This window comes from Gobius niger, assembly GCF_951799975.1.
Source record: "Gobius niger genome assembly, chromosome: 13".
Taxonomy (NCBI): Eukaryota; Metazoa; Chordata; class Actinopteri; order Gobiiformes; family Gobiidae; genus Gobius; species Gobius niger.
Genome location: NC_136864.1, coordinates 15,438,498 through 15,460,202, shown reverse-complemented (window position 1 = coordinate 15,460,202; position 21,705 = coordinate 15,438,498). Strand labels below are relative to the sequence as shown.

The 21,705-nt window shown below is 43.3% G+C and overlaps 1 protein-coding gene across 6 annotated transcripts in view; it reads right to left on the bottom strand.

The window, feature by feature from the left end:
* rnf220a (ring finger protein 220a) overlaps positions 1-21,705 on the bottom strand; it is a 122,282-nt gene that overhangs the window by 14,368 nt on the left and 86,209 nt on the right. For 4 of the 6 annotated variants that reach the window (XM_079568848.1, XM_079568849.1, XM_079568851.1 and 1 more), the window contains 6 exons: positions 12,121-12,250; positions 7,148-7,196; positions 4,324-4,419; positions 2,470-2,512; positions 952-1,076; positions 384-510 (listed from right to left, as the gene is read on the bottom strand). In XM_079568848.1, the coding sequence (XP_079424974.1) occupies positions 384-510; positions 952-1,076; positions 2,470-2,512; positions 4,324-4,419; positions 7,148-7,196; positions 12,121-12,250 (570 nt within the window). The remainder of the gene's footprint in view (positions 1-383; positions 511-951; positions 1,077-2,469; positions 2,513-4,323; positions 4,420-7,147; positions 7,197-12,120; positions 12,251-21,705) is intronic. The other 2 variants (XM_079568850.1, XM_079568853.1) reach the window with 1 other exon arrangement.

Sequence of the window (21,705 nt, the reverse complement as noted above, 5' to 3'; positions counted from 1 at the left end):
CAAGACCACAGTGCTGTGTCCGAGACCTCCCCAGTGACTAGCTCCCCCATCCACTTCTATAATTGCATTTCTGGGCACACATACAAGCACAGAGTGGTGACCACTGGGTCAATTGCCCGGCTAAATGTGTTTTCCTTCCCCGAGCTAAGAGAGTTGAGGAGGGCTGAGCCAAAGCTGCACTGGCCTGACCCCGAGCCACCCCTCACTGCCACTGGACCACGGGCACCACGATGATGCCTCCCTGGTCACATTCACAGGCAACAGGACTCACATGCATGCAGTGGACAAGAGCAGGGTGATATATGGGTGCACAAAGACAATGGAGGAAATCAAACAATCTATAGCAAGTAGAGAGGGAGAGATGATACAAAGTTGATTCTTACCTCTGAATCCGCCTTCCAGCAACGCTGTAGCTCGGATCCTCTTCTGTCCTGCCCACTCATACTCCTCAAATCCTCTGCCGTTTTCACCATCCATATCGACGGAGTCATCATCTAATGCCCCCTCACGCTGAGAATGAGCACAGTCAATCCATTAATATAAATATACAGAAGTGGTATAAGTGTAACATGTTGTGATATTGTGTCATAGGGTCTAACTGTGTCCACTATTCGAAAAGAGGAAGAAGAAAAGTACCAACTGTAATGATCAAGTATAAAAAGCACAGAAAGCTAATCAAGTCTCTACAAAGTAATACAAAAGTCAGAAAAGGCAAATGAATCCACAATATATGGGTAACTTGTACAGAATAGGAGCAAATCTGTGTGCCTTTTCCCAAAAATCCTTCGATAGACTTCCCATATGATGTGGATGCATAGCTTTAGCTGTGGTGGAAAGGTCACTACTGAGTTTCATCATGACTAGAGAGGGAAAAAAGGGATGAGCTGATCAGTATCTACAAGAGGGAAGGCTGAAGAACTGTCCAGTGAGTCCAGGCCCAGAATGTACTACCTGGATGAGGCATTGTTCCACATGTCTACTCATCTCCTCCTCGCTCCCAGTCAAAGGGGCACTGCACAGCGGACATACCTGGCCCCCATCCTCAGGCTTCCTCCTCTTCATTTTGCCTATACGAGCTGAGACACACAAAAATACACATGAGATTACGCTTTTCCTAAGATTCCTAACATTTATATTTCAGAAGCAATACGTTCACGCCATCGTCCTCCTATCACATTCCAGCCTGTTCCAGCGCACGTTTAATTAGAAATTTAACAGAGCAGCGCAGCCGTCATTACACAATTATTCTCTGTCGTTTCTTCTTAACTGCAAATGGCACACAGGAACATTAATTTTTAGCAAGCAGTGAAAGCATACCACCCTGAAGGCAGAAAAAGGGCTGCAATTGCAACCCAAATCATGGCAGCCTTTTTAAGTAAAAGAAAAGAGGAAGCTAATTAGGTCCAGCAGGAATGTATGTCACTCTTGACATCCAGGGACTGCAGATGTAAATGTGCCTCAGGGTAACTCTGGTAACGCATCAAATGGCAACATTTATGTTATAATTGTACATGGTCCCTTTTAAACAAATCAACCAAACCACATACACGTTTAATCATTATTGGTCCTCGAGTCCAACACCTAAACAATACTTTATTCAATACCTGTCCTAAAATATCTGTCATCTAGAACCAGAAAACAGAACAATAATGATAGTCTATTCCACAAAACACTTTTTTTGGGCATCATTTATTTGAGGTGAAACAACCAAGTAACTTCCTTTAATTCTGTCCCTGGACCGTGGAGTCTCTAAAGATATAATTTTTTTTCAGTACCTGCTTTCGATACTGTTATTTTCTCTATACCGTTAGTACCAGAACTTTAATGGTACATATCAAAAGAGCAGGGCCAAAGGAATAGGCGGTCAAAACTAAAAACACTACTAAAATTTGAGAATCTAGAACAGTATGCAAAAGGGATGAATGTGCAACAGAGAACAGAGATAGCAAATGAGTATAACTTTTAAACAACTTAGAGACTCATAGCTTACCGCAGTATTATAGTTTTCTGACTACATTAAACTACATATAAACTACATTCTAAATGTATTTATTTTTAATCATTTACTCTCTTTGTGATGACTTTTATTCCATTGAGATGTTTTGGTGTACTTCTCTTTTTTGTGCAGCACTTTGGAGGAGTCATGTTGTTTAAATGTGCTATAGAAATAAAAGTGGTTTGGATTGAAATTAATGAAACTGACTAAAATAACTACAACCTTGCAGCACTAATGTTTTAAAATTATTAACGAGTCATTGAACAGAGGACTAAAAGGGCCATATGAATCTTCAAACACTACTTATTTCCCCAAAAAATAATATGAATGCAAAACCATGTAGTGTGATAATATTCAGAGATCTATACTCCCTTGTTCTCTTCCAGTCTATTACTAACACAGAACTTACAAACAGAGTCAAAACAATAGCCTTAATTATTAATATTTTATAGCATAATGCTGTGTATACATACCATTCAGTCTCGTTTGTCTGTTTGCCCGAACCCGTAAAAACGTCTGCAAAACAAGCAAAGGAGAAACAGGAATATAAGCATCGGGTGTTCAAGAATATTTATAAGTGGGTTAGATGGGCATGAGTGGCATTTTGGGGTGAGATTACAGTGGATTGCAAAACAGACAGGAGCAGTGTAAACATTGGGGGACCTACTTCTCTGGTCTCCTGCACATCCTCCATGACTGAAGGTTTCCCTCACAGCCCCATTTGCAGGCGCTCAAACTCTCCGCACCAAACTAATCTAAAGCCTTCGGGGGTATCATACATGACTGCAAAAAGCGGACGGCCTCGGTGTTATATTTGGATGGAAAAGGATTGAAAGTGGCGCCCGAGTCGGCAAACAGCGGTCTGAAAGTACGCCATATTGGCTTGTTTTGATCATGTGACCGAATCCAGCCGGAAATGTGAGAGACGTAACGTGTGTGTCGCGGTTTGGCCACTAGGGGGAAGCATCGCGTTTTAGGAGCAGCATGGACTGTGAGCGGTCTATGATTAGAAGAGCTGCAGAGTGTTGAACCATGAAAAAAAAATAAGTTTAAGGTGAATGTAAGAGATTCTAGAAATACAAAGCTGCTACCATCATCATTAGGGTTTCCATTTCAGTTCAAAATTGACTGCTTTTGTCAGATTTTACAATTACTTCTGCTACAAAAGTATTTATATAGGCTAGCATAAGAAGTAACATAAGAAACGATATATTTCACCTTATTCATAGTCTCATTATAAATGCTGACTGCGTCCTATCACTGACAACTCGATAATATAAGACTTTATAATATCTCATTGATGGAGTTTTGAACAAATGGAAGCATGAAAAGCCATAAGACAGACTGGCAAAGACATAAAAGGTGCATGTTGGCATTTATGCTTCATTTTAGGGGTGGTAAAAAAGTGACCATTGACTTTATCATTTGTAAAATATAAGGTGATTTCAGCAGTTTCACTTAATGAGAAAATGTGCTTTATTGCTCGGAGGCTTTTATGAGCTGTGTCATCTCAAACGTATGGATGTAATGTCTGCATGGACTTAATAGTTGTAGTTTTATGGTGTAAGGGGGGAAACCCACTTAACCTGGCCATACATCACAGCCACAAGAATTACTCCAACAAACTTTGATGAATATAAGAGATAAAAGCTTCAGGAATTAGCCATTTGGTCGAGTTAACAATATAGACCTACAGCATGTTAATCATTGCTAAAAACTCTGCAAACACGCAATATAGTTTTGGAGTTCACGCTACGTACAACTATGATTATGGGAAAGTGTGGGCGCTAAAGGCAAAGTCATGCAATGCAATGTCAATCAAAAAAAAAAGAAAAAAGAATAAGATCCAAACGTCCACAGACTTAAGTTTGGACCTTAAACTTTAGCATTTCTCAATATACTTAGTGCAGTGAAAAAGCGATAGATCCGCAAAACTGTGAAGCTCACCAATTTGTATCAACTTTGTAACAATTAAATGAAACTAGCAATCTGTTTGACCGACTATGCTATTTAGTTAAACATGTTGTGCTATTTTGTATGCATATGTTCGGAAAGGTTTGTGTTTTAAGCTATGGAGAGGATAAAAACACTGCAGCAATTTAAAAAGTTGTGGCTTATCAAAAAAAAAAAAAAAAAAACGATATATGGCCAATTGGCAACATTTTAGAACAATTTCGAAATGTCACTAAAAGAATCAGATTGGAGTTCAGATAATGATAATGGATTTACAGGTGAATACAGTTCGAATTAGTGTTTTTTAGGCATATTCCATGTAATGTTACAAATGGTACTTTTTCAGTGCAAGGCCTTGGTTGTGAGTGTATGACCTGGTATCTGTCGGAGTGATGGGCGTCTTCAGAGGAGAGCGGCGAGACCACGGGAGACTCGCCCTCGCGCTTGATGTGCACCGACAACAGCATCGACTGTGGAGAGAGAGAGGAGGAGAGGGAAATAAAATGCTTTCTAAATGGAGATAAGCATGTTATATTATCACCTCCAGGGTGTGAGTACAATAGGAGCTGCATGTCTTTACTTGACAGCCGCATAATCAATAAACATGGACAAGGCCAGAGTAATGCTGCATGTTGGGAAATAAATCTTCCCGGCAAAGCAGATAGCGTTCAATGTATTCCACTGAGGGTCTGGGCTGGATAGGTCTTATTTAAATCAGCAAAAGTATGACGCATTACTTTCAAAATGTCACAATGATCCTTGATTCAGCGGTGTCCAGTGTGCAGTCCCTCGTTCACTTCTGGCCCCTGGGTTTGAGCTCTTCAGGGAAACTTGGTTATTTCCATTACACTTTTATTCAACATAAGCAAAAACGTTTGGCTGCCCTGCTGTTGTCACTACAGAGGGATGTATTGATGCCAGATACGCAATACATTTACAAGCAGAACTTATTCAGTAGATTTTTCACCAGATGCTGACCAATAGAAACTTCTTTGATCCATCAGAGATTATTCTATACACTTATTTTGCAGTATGGCGACGGTCCAAACGAGAAAACAGAATTCAGTGTCGCAGTGTTGCCACCGAAGCAGCACGTCATTGCTGTTGAATGTAACCCGTGTGACTTTGTCAATAAAATCCCTTCCACTGATTAAAGTTAATGTTTATGGGACGTTAAGAGGAGTTAGGGAAGAATGAGTGAGGGGGGGTGGGCCAGGAGGGTAAACATCTGCAAACAGCATCTGACATTATGGGACACTACCGAACTATAAATCTGACTTACAATACTTTGACAAATGCAGAGGTGGAAAGTGTTACTATTACCACTAAAGCTTTACTCATGTATTACAAAGCATGATGAGTGTAGCAGTAATGGTGTACGAGTAGTAGTGACTTTATTTTCACTACTCAAGCTGATTACTTAAGGTAAAGTTACTTCATTCTTCATTTTTTAAACAAATTTGATCAGGACTATAGCGGATTAGCCTATTGTGCATGTTTTAGGTCGATGGCATGCCGAGTAAACCCAACATCCCAACACCGCACAAACCTGGAATCAAACCCAGGACATTCTCGTTGCGCCAACAACTCATAACTGCTACATATTGCAGAGTTCAAAAACAAAGATTCAAAACTCTTAGGAGGAAAGAAAAAATGATTCATATTGTTTTTTTACAAGCCGCGACCCTCTTTATACGCTCGTGTGTGCTTGTGCCGGCTTTCTTTACGAGGCGGCTATGAAATATTTGTATTTACAGTCGGCTCCTATTAATCAAGTGGAAAGGGGCAGAGCAGAGGCTTAAGTGCTCGACAGCAGTAATCTAATAATAATACGTGACAAATGACCAGCCTCCATTGGTGCCACTGTAAATTGGACATTATGCATGGGGCTTATATGGCCGGCTGCGGGTGTGTGTGCACGCTGTGTGGATGGGATTTTTATACCTGTTTAAAAAGGTCAGGAATCATTTACCTGCGGCATTATGGGAATATGCTCAAGTGTAATCATTGGAGTTTGACATTTAACAAAAGATTGTGAATAAAGATGTTGGAATGGTGTCCCGTTGGAGCAGGCAATTACAAAATCATAAGGAGTAGCGAAGGGATGGTTTTATCAAAGAGGAGGGAGCGTAGAGCGTAGCCAAGTCTAGCTTGCATTTTGCTCAAGTTCATATCTTCACTGAAGCAATAAGGTCATCTAAGTCCAGGGGTAAATGCTTTTCTTGGTTGATTTATTTTTAAGAAGAAGAAGAAGTGCAATGTAAGTTACACAGCTATGTTCGTGAGCCCTCCATTTCCTAACAATCACTGTGAGCAATAGAAACCACACTTGCCATTTGCGCCTCGAAAACCTTTTCTGAAAGTGTTTCCCAAAGCCCACCCAAGGCATGACATTTTTCTCCCTAACCTTCTCACCTAACATACTGTGGCATGCTCAAATTGGTCCAAACAAGCACATGTGATGGTACGTCAGGGTTAATCCTGGGTCTAACAGGTGACCATGTTTCAGAAGATGAAGGATACGATGACAACGGGCCTGTGCGCCGCAGGTCGAACCTCTCCTTTCTCCACGGGCCCCGCTGCATACTAAACAACAGCACTAGCATGCACAGTCACGGGCACAGAGGAGGGCCTTTAGACCCCCCTCCACCCTGTCTGTCCCCCCCCTCCACAACAAGCCCACCCACAGAGCTGCAAGTGCCGAGCTAAGCCTGGGTCAGCAACCACAGGTAAGAGGGAATTACAATTATCCTCTGCATGCTAAGCACTCTGAACATCAAACACTTCTTGAAGGTTTTTTTTGCATGACAATAAACTTTTAAATGCAGCAAAGAAGTGTGCACAAGCTAAAATTATATAGTAGAACATCTTGGCATTCTCATCGGGTCACTGAACAATGAGTTCCAAGTGTTCTATATAACACTATATAGTATAAGGAATTATGTGATGCATTCAATACTGTCTATTTTATATAATACTTTTGTCTGTCTGCACGCCTCTAATTGGCCCACACTGTGACTCTTGGCCTGTTGGCGTTGGACACAGAAGACTGGTCTATGAAATATTAGGCAGAGCCCATATACCAACAAGCTGTCACACCCTTAGTGCAGTGAGGGGAGACTGCACAAACTCTGGGAGCTGGTTTGATCACTATTGCTTTGTACACTAAAGAAAGAAAGGAAGTAAGAGTAACCATACCTTGGGCGTTCCAGGAGTCATGATGCCATCCTTAGAAGAAGGGTTCTTACTGCAATGGGAGGGAAAAAAGACAACACATTTTGGTGAGAATTTCTGTTCGATACAGACAGTTCAATAAGAAATGGAAACAATGTTAAAGCAGAGTACAGTGGGTGAGGCTTTTCCAGAAGTGTAAGGGGAACGGGGCTCTTTGGCACTGGAGTAGACCCTTCAACCCTCTAGTTATCGAGCAACAGAACAATTAACACACTTTCTACATCGATTCCATCTTTCATATCAGATCGAGCGCCTGACTTGCTCTCAAACACAGAGAAACATTTTCAGTGAGCTGTTCCCAGTGTTGTGACAGTGTGGCATTGACAAAGCAGGACACGGTTGTCATCTCTCCTCTGACAGCCTGTTAGCACTCCACACGCCCCGTACACACACAGGGCACACACAGGCAGGGCAGTAAAGCAGAGAGGAGAGGAGAGGGACAGGGCCACCGAGTGAATTGTGCAAGGACCCTAATCTGACAGCATGCTTGGGAGAGAAGGGATTTCCTTTTTTTTCAATGGCTGAACGGGTGTATCATAGGAATAAGAGGCCCTATTTATGTCACTTAGCTGAGGATAGAAAGACAGAGTTAGGTGTAAGGAGGATCATGAGAGCAGGGCTGTGTTAGATCAAAGCTGCAGAGAGTGGCGTTGTAACTGGACATGGGCCTTTCTGTCAGAATCACACAGAAAGGTAAGGTTGCCTTTACTTTAGAAAGGTATAGAACAAGGATAGTACACTTTTGTTCCTTATTCCTGTATTATAATTTTAAATTATTATATTGTAGTGAGGTGACGTCCCATGTCTCGAACGCCAGAAAGGACAAGATCGTGGATACAAGCGCAATTCGCTTCCTTCGCAGGGTGGCTGGGCGCACCCTTCGAGACAGGGTGAGAAGCTCAGTTACCCGGGAGGAGCTCGGAGTAGAGTTGCTGCTCCTTCACGTCGGAAGGAGCCAGCAGAGGTGGCCTGTGCATCAGTACCGGATGCCTCCTGGCTGCCTCCCTCGGGAGGTGTTCCAGGCATATCCTATTGGGAGGAGGCCTTGTGGAAGACGTGGTGGGACTATGTCTCCGAGCTGGCCCGGTGTCGCCTTGGGGTTCCTCCAGAACAGCTGGAGGAAGGGTGTGTGGATCGGGAAGTCTGGGCATCTCTGTTGAGACTGCTGCCTCCGTGACCCGGCCCCGGATAAAGCGGAAGAAAATGGATGGATGGATGGATGGATGGATGTATGGATGGATACATTGTAGTATTGCAAGATGTATGAGCCCAAGTGGTCAAGGCTACAAACGTTCTCAGCCTCAGCGTTGTGAGGCTCTTACCCCATTCACCTTTCCCTGAACCTGTCTGTCTAATACTGTATATGTATAGTGCTGGTCAAATTTTAGCACTTTTTGCCAAGATAAAAGAAGAAACTTGCAAAAAGGGCATCCACTAGAGAAGAAAAAAAAACCTACAGCAAATCACAATTGAAGTCACTGCACATTAGCAGGCAGACAAATGGCTGTGGCGACAAAGAACAGAGAATATAAAACCATTATCTGCAAACCAATTTGTCAGTGCGCCTCCCTATTTGACTCGAGCATAAATAGCACAAATGCCTCTGTACATGTGTGTCTAAAAACAGGCCTCACCTTGCACCAACAAAGAGAATAAACATGGGTGACACAGTCAAGCTGCCGTGTAATGCAGGGGAATGTACCAGTGCCCCTCTACGCGCTGCTATCTCTCCTATCCTCTTTTATTCATTACCTGCCGCCGGAGCCGAGGCATCAACAATAACAGCCACCCCTACACCGGCTTGTTGACACCGTCAGGCAGCGACAAGAGAAAGAGGGGGGGGGGGAGACGGAGAGGTTGCATGCCTGCCACGTTGGGAGAAAATTGCCACAATGACAGAAGATGCTGATAGAGAGATGAAAGCAGTTTAGAAAAAAAAAAAAAAAAAAAAGGTGCGGGGAAAACTGTGGTAAGGAATGAAGACCGGTCGACATAAAGAAAGTAGGATAAAAGGAAAATGCGTCTCCATCTTGTCGGTTTCTATGAATTTTTGATGGCGCGGGTTATGAGGCAGGGTTTTCCAGCCGCCTGCCATGTCAAAGGAAGGAGGGGAGAAAGCAAAATGAGGCAAACACGCAGGAAGGTGGAAGGGAAAGGGGCAGTTTAGAACGTGTTGGGTTAATGAGGCGGCTGAGTGAACAGCAGGTGAGGAGACGCCGCAGAGGTGTGTAGACCAGTGACAGACGGGGAGACACGGAGTTTAACTCGAATAGCAAATGTACAGTGGGTCTGCTGTTGTGTGAGGCATGAAGAGGCAACACCAGAACAATGGAGAACAAAAGAGCATAGAAAAAAGCTTTGTCTTGCTTTGTTATAATAAAAAGTACATATGGTCTGAGTCGCAATGGGTTTTCGTTTTATTCAATGAGAATTTGTTGCACTTTCACATCATACGTTTGAGCTGTGCATTCCATAGATTCTGTATCAGTATGTGCACCATTTTAAGCAATTACCTTTTGTAATTAACGTTCAACATTAATTTATGAGAAGCTTTCTATGTTTGGAATTTGCATATGCTGGGGGAATGAAATCCAAGTCTAATTCCTATCCCACCCCTACTCTGCGATAGTGGCTGTTGAGCTATGCAGATGGCTTTGGCCTCCCAGCCTCCCGAGGTGCACGGAGGCTGATAGATTTCCATTTGCTCAACAGTGTGTGTGATTTCCATGTCCATGCAGCAGAAGCCACAGCCCATGAACAAGCCGGCGGTAATCAAATCCACGCAGTGACGACCGCTGACAACAAAACAGGGGAGAGGAGATAGGGCAGCATGCGGAGGGGAGCAGGTATTTTTAGCCCGTAGACAGAGAGGGTATAGTCAAAGGCCGACGCACGTCTTCGTTTCCATACCCGCAACCTCTTTTATTCGGCCCGCATTGGTCGTCATTAAAGCCAGATTTAGAACAAATTGGACCAAATTCCCACTGTCACTTTCAATGACGGTGGCTCCCATGCAGAGAAGTGCGAGGAGAGGAGACACTTGTGATAGGGGGCGCTACACACACCACTTTGAGCAGCAAAGAGAGATTTATCAAAAGCCTTCAAATCGTGTCCTTTTCTAGGTGGATATGTCGCTAGGTAAAGCGCGGTTCTTTTGGGATGACACTCTTTCTTGAAAAAGCCACACATGTATTTGTGGGTTTGGGGTTTCAAAGTCCCACAAAGTCTGGAGCCAAGGGCAGACGTCTGACCTTTATTAATTATTGAGGCTTACAAACACCTTGCTGTATTATTCAGGGATAGCATGACCCCATGATTTATTCAGCATACCTTTAGTTCGACACTTTGGTAATGTATACACTAATACTTGTACATCTTTAGAAATGTGACCATTTAAGTCCTGTTGAAACGTTGGGAGGTACATAGTAAAAGGGTTCATGTTAAGAGCAGATTCAGGCTATATTTGGGTTTCAGTCACATGACCTTTTCTTGTTAGGGACAGAATTTTGAGGATTCACCATTCAAAAGATAGATAGTAGGTTCAGAATCCACTGCCTGAACCTCCCTGTATCCTGTATGACCAGATTATTCCATCAATGGATTTCTTCTTCCCTGATGGCACGGGCATATTGCAAGATGACAATGCCAGGTTTCATATTGTGAAAGATTAGTTCAGGGAGCATGAGACATCCTGTTCACACATGGAATAGTTACTACAGAGTCCAGATTTGAGCAACCTCTTAGCCCCCGCCTTAACTGAGTGCATTTCCCCCAGTTCGGCTTTACCCAAATCTAAAAGCCAATGTCAAGCCTCATTTGAAAGCTAAGACCTACAAAACTGATCTAAATGGATCTTTTTCCTTGGGCTTCTTGCTGTGTTGTCATTGGATTTTTGCCACTTTTTCATTGCTTTTTGTCACTCTTTTTATTGCGTTTTTGGGCCCTTTTTTGTCACTTTTATATTGTGTTTTTATGACTTTTTTTTTTTCTCATAGGTTTTTTGCTACTGTCTTTTTTTGTTTTTCTCCTTGTTTTCCTTTAGTTTTTGTTGCTATTTTGACACTTCCAATTCCATTCATTGCTCAAAACATAGAAAGGTCTCTCTGTAAGCCTCAGTGTAGATTTAAAAAACAACAACAACATGTATGAATACTTCCAGACCTCACTGCAACAATGACATAGGTTTTGGCAAAGAAACAATATGAAGACTATAAGCAAACTGATGGACACAGCAGTACACAGAGGAGGATGCAGGTCCCGCGTGTATACGAGAGAAAATGAGTTGTGATTTCGATGCGGGGTGACGCTGTCTGCTGCCCTGTTCCCCCAGGTTAATGGCCACTATCGTAAAGCCTGGGCACTGGGTCAAACATAAACACTTCCACTCTCATCTTATACGGGACAGTAGACAAACACACACACAGCCAGGCGTGTGGTCAAGGTGAAATATGGATCCTAATGGTTGTGTCCCATCGTTAAAAGGGCTCTCAGTTGATTTATCCGTCATAAAGCTGCCCGTGCCGCTGGCGTGAGGAGAGGAAGGGAGCGGCGCTGAACCGGGGGTCAAAAGTCACAATCCTAATCCCTGTAGGAAACATTTAGCATGACGTCGACGGCGTGCCTCTGCCTTTTATGCAGATTTATGGCACCAAAAATCTCAGGCCGCGAGAAGAATGTAAGACAGTGAAGTGACATACAGTGAATTAAAGCTTAGCCTGTGGCCTGCGCCGCTATCTTTATGGGGCACTAATGTAAAGGATTTGCTTGTATTTCAAGTCATGTTGTGCGCTGATCACTTAAGTTGGCCTTGTGTGGTCTGCATGTCTTCCCAATGCTACTATTGTGTCTTCAACTTTGGACTCCTCTGATTCCCCAATGGATGAAGGAACTAAGTTGGTAGAATATGACTTCCTATTGTTCTTGTTTTGATTTGTTACCTAAGACAGATCGCTGCTAGCCTTTCCATCTCGGTGTCCATGTGCTCCTGCAGCTCTCCGGGCCTCAGCAGCACCTGACAGATCGGACACACCGGAGCCTGGCTGTCATACAGGATCATCTTCTTTTTACCTACAACAACAAAAACAGGAACACAAAAAAACACATTAGTCATCCATATGAACATCTTCCAACAAAAAAAAACATGCGCGAACCGTTGACATGGGATCTATATTCAGTGAATGACATAATTTAGTGCAACACGTGTCTCCATTGTTGTGTAATGTTTCCCAGGTCAGCGCGGAGAGGGGAACTTCACAAGTGTCTGCTGGATGAGATAATGCGCTATAGAGTGGGCCAGCACTTCATTGTCCTTGATCAGAGGGGCGCAGCGTGATACCCACCTGCGAGTGTGTGTGTGTGTGCGACTGTGAGTCTATGGTGTTCAGTACAAACCGTCGTGAAACTCTATATATCCAGCGTGACAAGTTTACTTCTTATTGTGTCTCACTTGGCTAAAAATACAAGCCGCGCAGCCTTATTGCTAGAGGACATTTCCTGCATTTAGCCAAATCAAATAGGCTTTTTATAGTCTCGAGACAATGGTCAGGATATCCCGTTTAGACTGCTTGTCACCGTAATAACAAAGGGACCAGGTAACGGGGGACACCCTATCACGGTATATGGGCTTGCAAACACTTTCACAAATACAGGATTGATCATGAAAAGGTTCGGAACAACAATTTGAGTCAATAATATTGGGTCCAGTCTCCTCATATTGTTCTGTAATCAAAGAGAGAATCCAAACACTCCGTCCCTGTGTTTCCCTGAAGCATGAGCACGCATACCATCACCTCATTCACCCCCCAACACCAGCGGCCATCTTAAATGACTTTGAAAAAGAGGTGATCGATTACCATCTATATCTGTGTGTCTGACTCTTCTCTATATAGGTCCCATCCAATGTCTAATTTCAAACCCAATCTCGGTTTGTTTCATGGCTCCTCATCTCCTCTGTCCTTTATTTTAGTTTTTTTTTTTTCCTACCTGTTTTCGTGCTGTTTTTCTATTGTTGCACTGTCTTCCCATTTCACCTCACCTCGCGTTGGTTTGACAAGATAATTTCAGCCATGCAGAAACCCCACCAGCCACAATACAAATAAAAAAAAATATACAATCATTGTCTGTTCACAAAAAATAAACACGTCTATTTAAATAGAACAGTATTTCAAAATCATTTCTCCGTTTTCTTTTGTATTGAACTGCCCCTTAAGAAAACCTTCTGCCACTTATGTCGATTCGTTTTGTTTCATATCAGATGCCCTCCCTGATGCAGCTGTATGTTTATCCCGACTTTGAGTGCAGCTTCTTCAACTTTCTCAAATGATTTGACAAAAAAAAAAATGTTGTAACTTGAGTGGGCACTTCAAGTGGGCATAATAAGAGCAAGTCTGGTGATGGATTTTGTGCCTTAAAGCCACACTGTGTAAAATGTTATCCAAAAAATAAAATAGAAACGCAAGCATTCATTTTATGACACACATTTTCATCATTGAAAAATACCTCATGAATGTACAAACAAACACAAGCCTTTGCTCACCTCTCCTAAGACATTACTGTAAACTTAACTGGGAGTGGGTACGCCTCCAGTTCGTTGCCATGGAGATGTCGAGTAAAGGCAGCAGAAATACAGATTGAAACAGGTTACGTTCTTATCCAAATTACCCACTGCAGTAATAGATTTTTCTCTGTCGAGCTGCTCATTGGGAGAAGGTTTTGCACTGATGGCAACAGTATAGTCCAAAATGTTACACGGTGTACCTTTAAAAGCACTTTAGCTGTAGAAGAAGAAACGACCAACGTTAACAGAATCGGCCTGATTAAAGTGAAACACTACTGCTATGTTATTTTGTTTTTTTTGGCGATTTTCTTAAGAGCTTTTGACACTTTTACCCTCTTCCCCTTGTGGACTTGTTGCTGTCCTTCCCCTCCGTGGCTTCTCCTTGTGTCCCCTTTCTTTTTCCAGCCTCTATTTTTTCCTCACTGTCAAACGCTCCCCGAGGGAAAGTGAGTGATCGCGAGCGGCACACGGACAGATAAATCCCGAGTAGAAAAAAAAAATGGCGGGATGGTGGAAGGAAAGAGGAGGAGGTCTGGGGGGTGTTGATGTGATGTCGCACACCGGGCTTGTCAGCGCCCTAAAGATGATTAATGTTGGGCTAACACACACACACACACACACACACACACACACACACACACACACACACACACACACACACACACACACACACACACACACACACACACACACACACATGCACACAGACAACTACAGGGGCATCCCGCGTCACACTGCGTTTAATCTTGACGGCAGGGGGCTCACACAGGGGTACAGGGGGGCCGGACAATAACAAGGAAATAGGCCTGACAGGACTTTTTAGCGCGGAGATTTCTCAGTGAGATACAGAGGGAGCTGGGATGGATGGATGGAGGGACAGAGGGAGAGAGGGAGTGGTGGTGAGAGGAAGAGGTGCCGAGCATCCCTGACAGACGTGATGGAGGGTGCGCTTGATTCGTCCTAATGTGCCAAGATGGATCGTCTCATCTCCCCTTCTCCAACTCGCCTCCAATTCTCACAATTCTTTCATTTGTCTTACTTTTATTACACGCGCGCCTCCTCGGCTCACCCCCAGAAATCGTCACCTTCGTAGTGCCATCTTGTTGGTCTTGAATAATTGCTGCTCCAACTTCTTTGTATCCCAAAATGGCAATGTGTTTTTGTCCGTGCCACGTATCCCACGGCTGATTAGCCTTTTGTGAATTTACTGACCATTCACATTAGTCAGGAAAACATCTTTTGCTGTAACTAGTCTGACATTTTAAGAACTATTGGGCTGGACAGGAAATGACACGCAGTGATGCAATTTCCTATTCATACCTGCAACTTTTGAGGTGCACACAAACAGTGAGGCCAAATTATCTCTACAGTCACAATACATGAGTAAATGGAGGTAGTTGTGTCCATGTGCTGACAATTTGGGTGTTATAAATAATATTTTTTCATTTACAGCATCTTCAAAGCCAAAGTCCCTCTCCGTTTTCTCCCTGGCTACACACACACACCCACATACCCACACACACACCTTCATCACTGGGTCTCTTTTGCCTGTGAGTTGCTTTGGTCCAGATGAAGTGGGAATCGATAGATGGTAGATAGCAGCAGCTCAGAGTCACACACTACAATGAGCGGAGGTAGAAAAGGCCACCTCCGGAGAGGACAGGGATTGTCAGCTCGATACCAGCCTTCAATGGGAGCGCAGATAAAACCCCCATTTGGGGGCGTCCTCGTGGCTCAATGGGCAAAGAGGAAGGGTCCAAATCCCATTTAATGACCAGTACCCCGTGTCATCCCGTCACTTTTATCTCTCCCATTGAGGCTGGACTGGACTGAAACAAAAAACGCTGGTCACAGGGACTTCTTTTCAGATGTAGAAATATAGCTACTTTTGTTTGATGGATACAGTAAGAAGTAAGAAGACTATCCAAAAAGCACATCCTTACATGCATAGTGTAAACTTAACGTCCAGCCCATCAAAAAGCTGGATATAACCTTTTCATCAAAAGACTGCAACTGAATATACAAAGAGTCCCCGAAAAACTGCTTCCGTTTGAAAAAGTTGCAGCAATAATCTGATCTTGTAAATTATACACACAATCAGCTAATGAGTTTGGGGCATGTAAACTGCTTTTAAACACAACTATAAGCGAGCCGGATTTATGAGATGGCACAAGCAGAGCGTGTCTCCGTCTTCCCCAAATGGAATTACAAAGTGTGCCCATAGTCCAGCCTGTTTTGGTGTCCTTGAGCAACTGTCTCTTGCGCACACACAAACAAACAAGCACATTGGCCTGGCGCTTGTTGTCTCAAATGAGTTTTCTGACATGCATCAAGTGCGTATATGCTGTTCCTTCTCTTCTTCTTCTCCTCCTCCTCCTGCTGCCTTCAGTGCTTGCCGGGGCCAGTTAGCTCTAACACCCCGCCAACATCGGTAAACAAGGAAATCTCTCAGCCGTGGTCCCGCCGTGTAACCGCATTACCGCACCCGATAACCTCTTCAAATAATGTGCGATAAGGGGAATTTGATTTGATTCACGGCTAAAGGGAGAGAGGGCCACTTCTGCCCCCCCCACCCTGTTCCAAGCGTGTTCTTTTGTATTTTGCCATCTTTCAGTCTACACTGTGCAAAATCTGTTTGATTAAAGGTGACTAAGTGATGCTTTACATAAATAAGCAGCCTATTATTACGGCAAAAAGCAAAGAAATACATTGAGTTAGTTAGTTAATTAAAGGCACACTTTGTAACATTTTGGAAAAGGAATGACTTAAAAAACAACGAATGACGAATGGTATATTTGTCAATCATCGCTCTATAATTAAGATTTAAGCTGAATCCCCTTTCCGGAGGCAAATCTCCTCCATTTTTCAGGGCTTGGAACTTGCATTAACAGCACTGGTTCGTAACCCCATGGCTGATGTTGTCACTCACCTACCAACTCATGTCTTATTCCACTTTTTACAGTGCACAGATTAGGTTTACCTCCTTTTCGTACCCTTTACAATGACACTGTCTCCCTCCACAATCAAATAAGCCCAGTGTCAGCTTTCATTTTCGGCTCGCCCCTTTTTGTTGTCCTCGCAAGGTAAGGCGGAGAGACCATCATCTCCATAATGGCAAATATGAGCACCACAAAAAAAAAAAAAAACGGGCGGGCGCATTATCCCAAATGAAATTCCGCGGAAGGAGATATGTTTTCTCTTAAGTGAGCGGTGATTTAAGCGAGCCAGACACAAAGCTGATCACTGCTTGTGTGCAAAATAGATGAGGCCCGCGCGCTTATTCGCCGGGACATCTGATGAAATGGAACTGGGGTCGACTTTTGCATTTGTGTGTGCACGTCTGCGCGCGCTGGACCCCCTTTACCTGACAGTGATGCATTGCGCTTTTAAATAGCACTCCTCCACGCCCCGCTCTAAACTCATCACCGGGATCGCCCTCCCACTCTCCGGAGGGTGCTCCCTTGGGTTTGTTGTCACTTTTAGAAAAGCAAATGAAATGTCGACAGAAGGGAGAGGAGGGATAGAGAGAGAGGGAGGGAGAGGGAGAGTGCACCAGGCGGGGGTATGGAGATGGGATGAGCCAGGGATGGAGAGGGGAAAGGTGGATGCTGGTGCAATAGTGCGGAGGTGTTTGTGGGAGAGTCCCGGGACGTGCAATACAGCAGAATGAAAAATCAGATAGAGAGTTTAACATGAGTGCGATGTATGGAGCTAAGGGACCAAGGCGATACATGTATAAACAGGGATGAGAGGGTTTTATCAAGGCAGGTCAACGTGAAAAGTAGACATGTAGACAGATGCTGTTCAGTCACTACTATCAGTGCTTTTTCCCCTCACAATTACTACATAGCAAATAATGGTAATGCTTCAAAAGTCCAGTTATCGTCCACACCAATCGCATCTGTTAAAATGTCCTCATGCATTTCTCACGATAGTTTGATCACGCCCAAAGCAGCCCCCCTAAAGGACACCAGAGACAGAGGATGCATATTGGTGCTTTGGCCTGTGAGCGCGAGGCTGCGCTGGCGCTCTCCGGGTCAGCGCCTGGTTAATGCCCCATTCATTTACTTCCTTTCTCTTCTCCTCTCCCCTGCACACGCTCACACACTCTGACACACATAGTGACAAGGTGATTGATTGAATAAACAGCTGTCAGTAGTCAGAGATAACCTCAGCAGCATCCCACTGCAAGCCCGGACGGTCCCAGGAGGAAGGGCCTGCCATTACAAGTGCTGACACACACACACACGTGCACACGCCCTGCGAGCATTCATCACTCCATCCACAAAACAGGCCTGATTTACGAGCACTTAATTTTTCTTCTCTAACATTTTTGTGTTCAAATTTTCATTCTTTACAACACATTGTGGCATTAAGATTAAACATAAGCAATAAATCCAGCTTGGATCTTCTCAGACCTGACAGGTCACTCTTCAGCTGAAAGAAGGACATCACAAGCTCGTTTCCATGGAGATGTTGCTGTTTCGTTCCGTAATACTAAATTAAATTAATCGCCTTGGTAGATTGAAGGTGGGTCCTGCCTTTAAACAGAAGCAGTAAGTCAGAATACTCACAGAGAACACCATGGGATAAAAACATCAACTGTTCCCTTCTTTTGCTGATGTGCACATTAGCCCGACATTAAAAACTTCCATCGGTCATGAGGCTGTGCGCCCCTCTCTTTATCCCTCCCCCTGATGCTTTCATATGGTCTAGCAGCTGAATTAATTACCAAAGCCAATTAACGCAGATTGGCTGATGTTTTAACTAATTAGCTTTAATGAGGCTGCCGTGGCTGCCTGCTCCGGGCTAATTGAATCCTAACAGCCGAGGAGGCAGTGAAATCGCGGGACGGATGGCTGGATGTGCTATTGGTAATATTTAGAGCGTATCCCGAAACACCCATATAGTGGACGCATTTGATTGATCCTATCCTTGACTTTTCATACACTTTGTATCATACACGCACCATACAGGCTAAAACTGATTTTTATTGTAAGACACATGGACGTGTTTTTCCCTGCACTAAAAGTCTAGTTCAGGGGTAAACACTCCAAATAATCTACATCTTACCTCACTTATGCAGAGGTTTCATTATAATGCTTATAAAAGTAAATAAGACCCTTAACCACTGTTGATTCCAAAACATTTTAACAACTTGAAGAAATGAAATTGCCTAAAATTGTGGTCAAGTAAATGAATGCACGGACACATCCTTTGGACACTGTCTTGGCTATTCCATTAGCCTGTACCTAATTTAGTCTGGTCTGGATACAGAAAGGCAGTCAGTAAAACTGTGACATTCCCGGCGTCCTCCCTCGTCTGATGCTATTGGAGAGACGTGAGCGGCACAGATTGTGTGAGGTGGCTATAAAAATCTGCATAGCCATGTAAAAAGCTTAATGATTTTAAAGTTACAAGAGGAAAGAGCCCGCAGTTTGTCTCATTCATCAAGTCTAGCACCGCGGCCTTCGCCAAATGATCTGCCTCCTCTCACCCACTGCCTCTGTCCTTCATTTGCATGGATAATACCAAGCTCTCTTGTCTTGCCCTGTACTTGGAGATTATAACTTTTCTACCTTTGAAAATTAGTACGAGATCAGCTTGTTGGTCTCTATGGACACCCAGAGAAGGAAAACTGTAATCAATAGTAGCTCTCACAGAAAACACCTCACCGTTTTCCTCTTCATGCACAACCACCTTAAACACAATAGAGCTCATTTGTCTTCTCCAAAAGATAAGGAAAAAAACGCAACTTAAATATATCTCTAGTGACAACAATAGACAAATGTAAATCAGATAAAAAGCAGAAATTGAACGGTCATTCTCATGTGCACCATCCAAGTCTGAAATCTCGTGAGTCTTTTGTAAAGCGTTGATGCTGTTGGAGATGTGTGTGTTGTCAGCTATTGAGAGGAGCCTATTTCCTCCCGCTGAATCCGGGCTCTAAATGATGGATTGATATCTCTCCTACTGTGGATTATTGTGCATAAGTGTGTGTGTGTGTGTATGTGTGTGTCAGTGGCCTCTCTGCCTCTCCTCTCAGCCCCTTATCAGCTCTTGTCACAAACACAGGATCGGGGATAATCCTTCATACAAGAGGAGCAGCCTGGCCCGTCCTTCCATCTATCTAACTGTCTGTCGAGCTGTCTGCTGTATTACCCCACTCGGCCCAAGTGTCACCGGAATAGAAATCAAACACACACTCACTGGGCAAACTTTGAGAATGACAGGATAATCGCTCCTGGTAAGGCTTGGACGGCCATTATACAAGTTCTATGAGTAGCAAAGTTGGGGTATTTTTGGTCAGATGTAAAAAGCGAATTTAAAAGAGTTGTAGGATGGAGGATTCTATTGCAAGACACTTGTAAAGGATGATTGCAACCTGTTAATGAAAACTTTGGAAAGGACTACGCCTCTGACACTTTGTAGTGGCTTTTCATTGGGCTATGTGTCATCATGACAGTGGGTTCTGTGGGTAAAGTTCCAGGAATTAGACTGCTCCCCTGGCCCCAAAATACAAGAGTTTCCTTGAAATAAGCTTTAACAATCCCAAGAACATTTATTTACTGGATATAATACATGTGTGCAGTAATTAAACAATTATATAAATAGTAATGAAACAGAACAACATTTTGCTTTTGAACCGTGTGTACCATTATAGACATATCTTTTATATAAACCTCAGCTAAAGCAAGCAAACAAACACACACAAATGCTTTTCTCCAGTAACTATTTAACTACTATCTAAATCCATGCAGTTAAGGCACAAAAATCTTCCATTGTCTCATCAAAACTCCAAAACTAGGTGCTGTTTCTACCAAAAAGGCTGATTATAAAGTGACGATTATTGAGAGTGACCAAAGTAGGGATTGTAATTTCAATTAATTGCCCACCTCACGTTATAGGATTACTTCTTATGCACAATGTAATAGCATAGTTTAGATTTACTTGAGGAACAGTGTTGTCACTTTCCACCTCAGGCATCAACAAATCGCTCATAGAGGCACAACACATCTCTGTCCGGGGTTGGTATTCCCTGGGCAATAAAAACCCAGTGTTGCTGCTAAAACATGTACACCTCAGTCCAAACACTCAATAGGCGTCCGCAGATGTCTATCTCCTGGAGTGTGCTATTGCACTCCTCACACCTGAGGCTATCCTACTGTATGTGTGTGTGTGTGTGATAGCATCATAAGTTTGCAATTGGACATCATTGCGATCCTTATCAAGCCTCTATCTCTGCTTGGGACAGGGCCTGGCCTCTAACAACCTGTCTGTCCCCCCGGCACTCCACTGCATGGTGATCTCAGGCTGGCCAATAGAGGGAGGTGTTTCACTACAGTTTACCAATGAGGACAGTCATTAAAAGTTCATTTGTTTCATATTTGATGGCATGGGGGTTTTTGATATAATTTACCTTGGAAACTTTAGGCAAATGTTGGTTGGTTGAATTAACTAATTAGTAAACCTGTGTGTCTTAAAAGCACTGAAACATTGTAGGTAAATTGAGATTTGTGAATTTCTAATGAGGCTTAAAGCTAGATGGAACAAAGACAAATCAATGGTGTATGGACATTTTCTTTTTTCATAATGTAAATAATCTTGCATTTGGTCAACTAAATGGCACACTTGTTTACTCATAGGTATTCTCAGATTCTGGTGGAGACAGCCTGCAGGGGCTTGGCAGTCCCGACACACATAAACCTGCGCTGGGTTAAAGGAACAGGGCTGCTGCTCGGATCAATACAAAATTAAAGCCACTGAAATGGTTTCTCCTCACACATTAACCTCTCCTTTCTTGCCTTTTCTTCACCCTTTCTTTTCCCCCCACTCATCCCTCTTTTTCTGCTTCTCTCCGTGTCCTAATAGTCGGTGCCACAGATGACAACAGTGTTTCAAAACGACTTGAGTATAGGTTTTGGTGACAGACAGAAGAGATAGCTGTTTGCGTGTGTGTATGTTT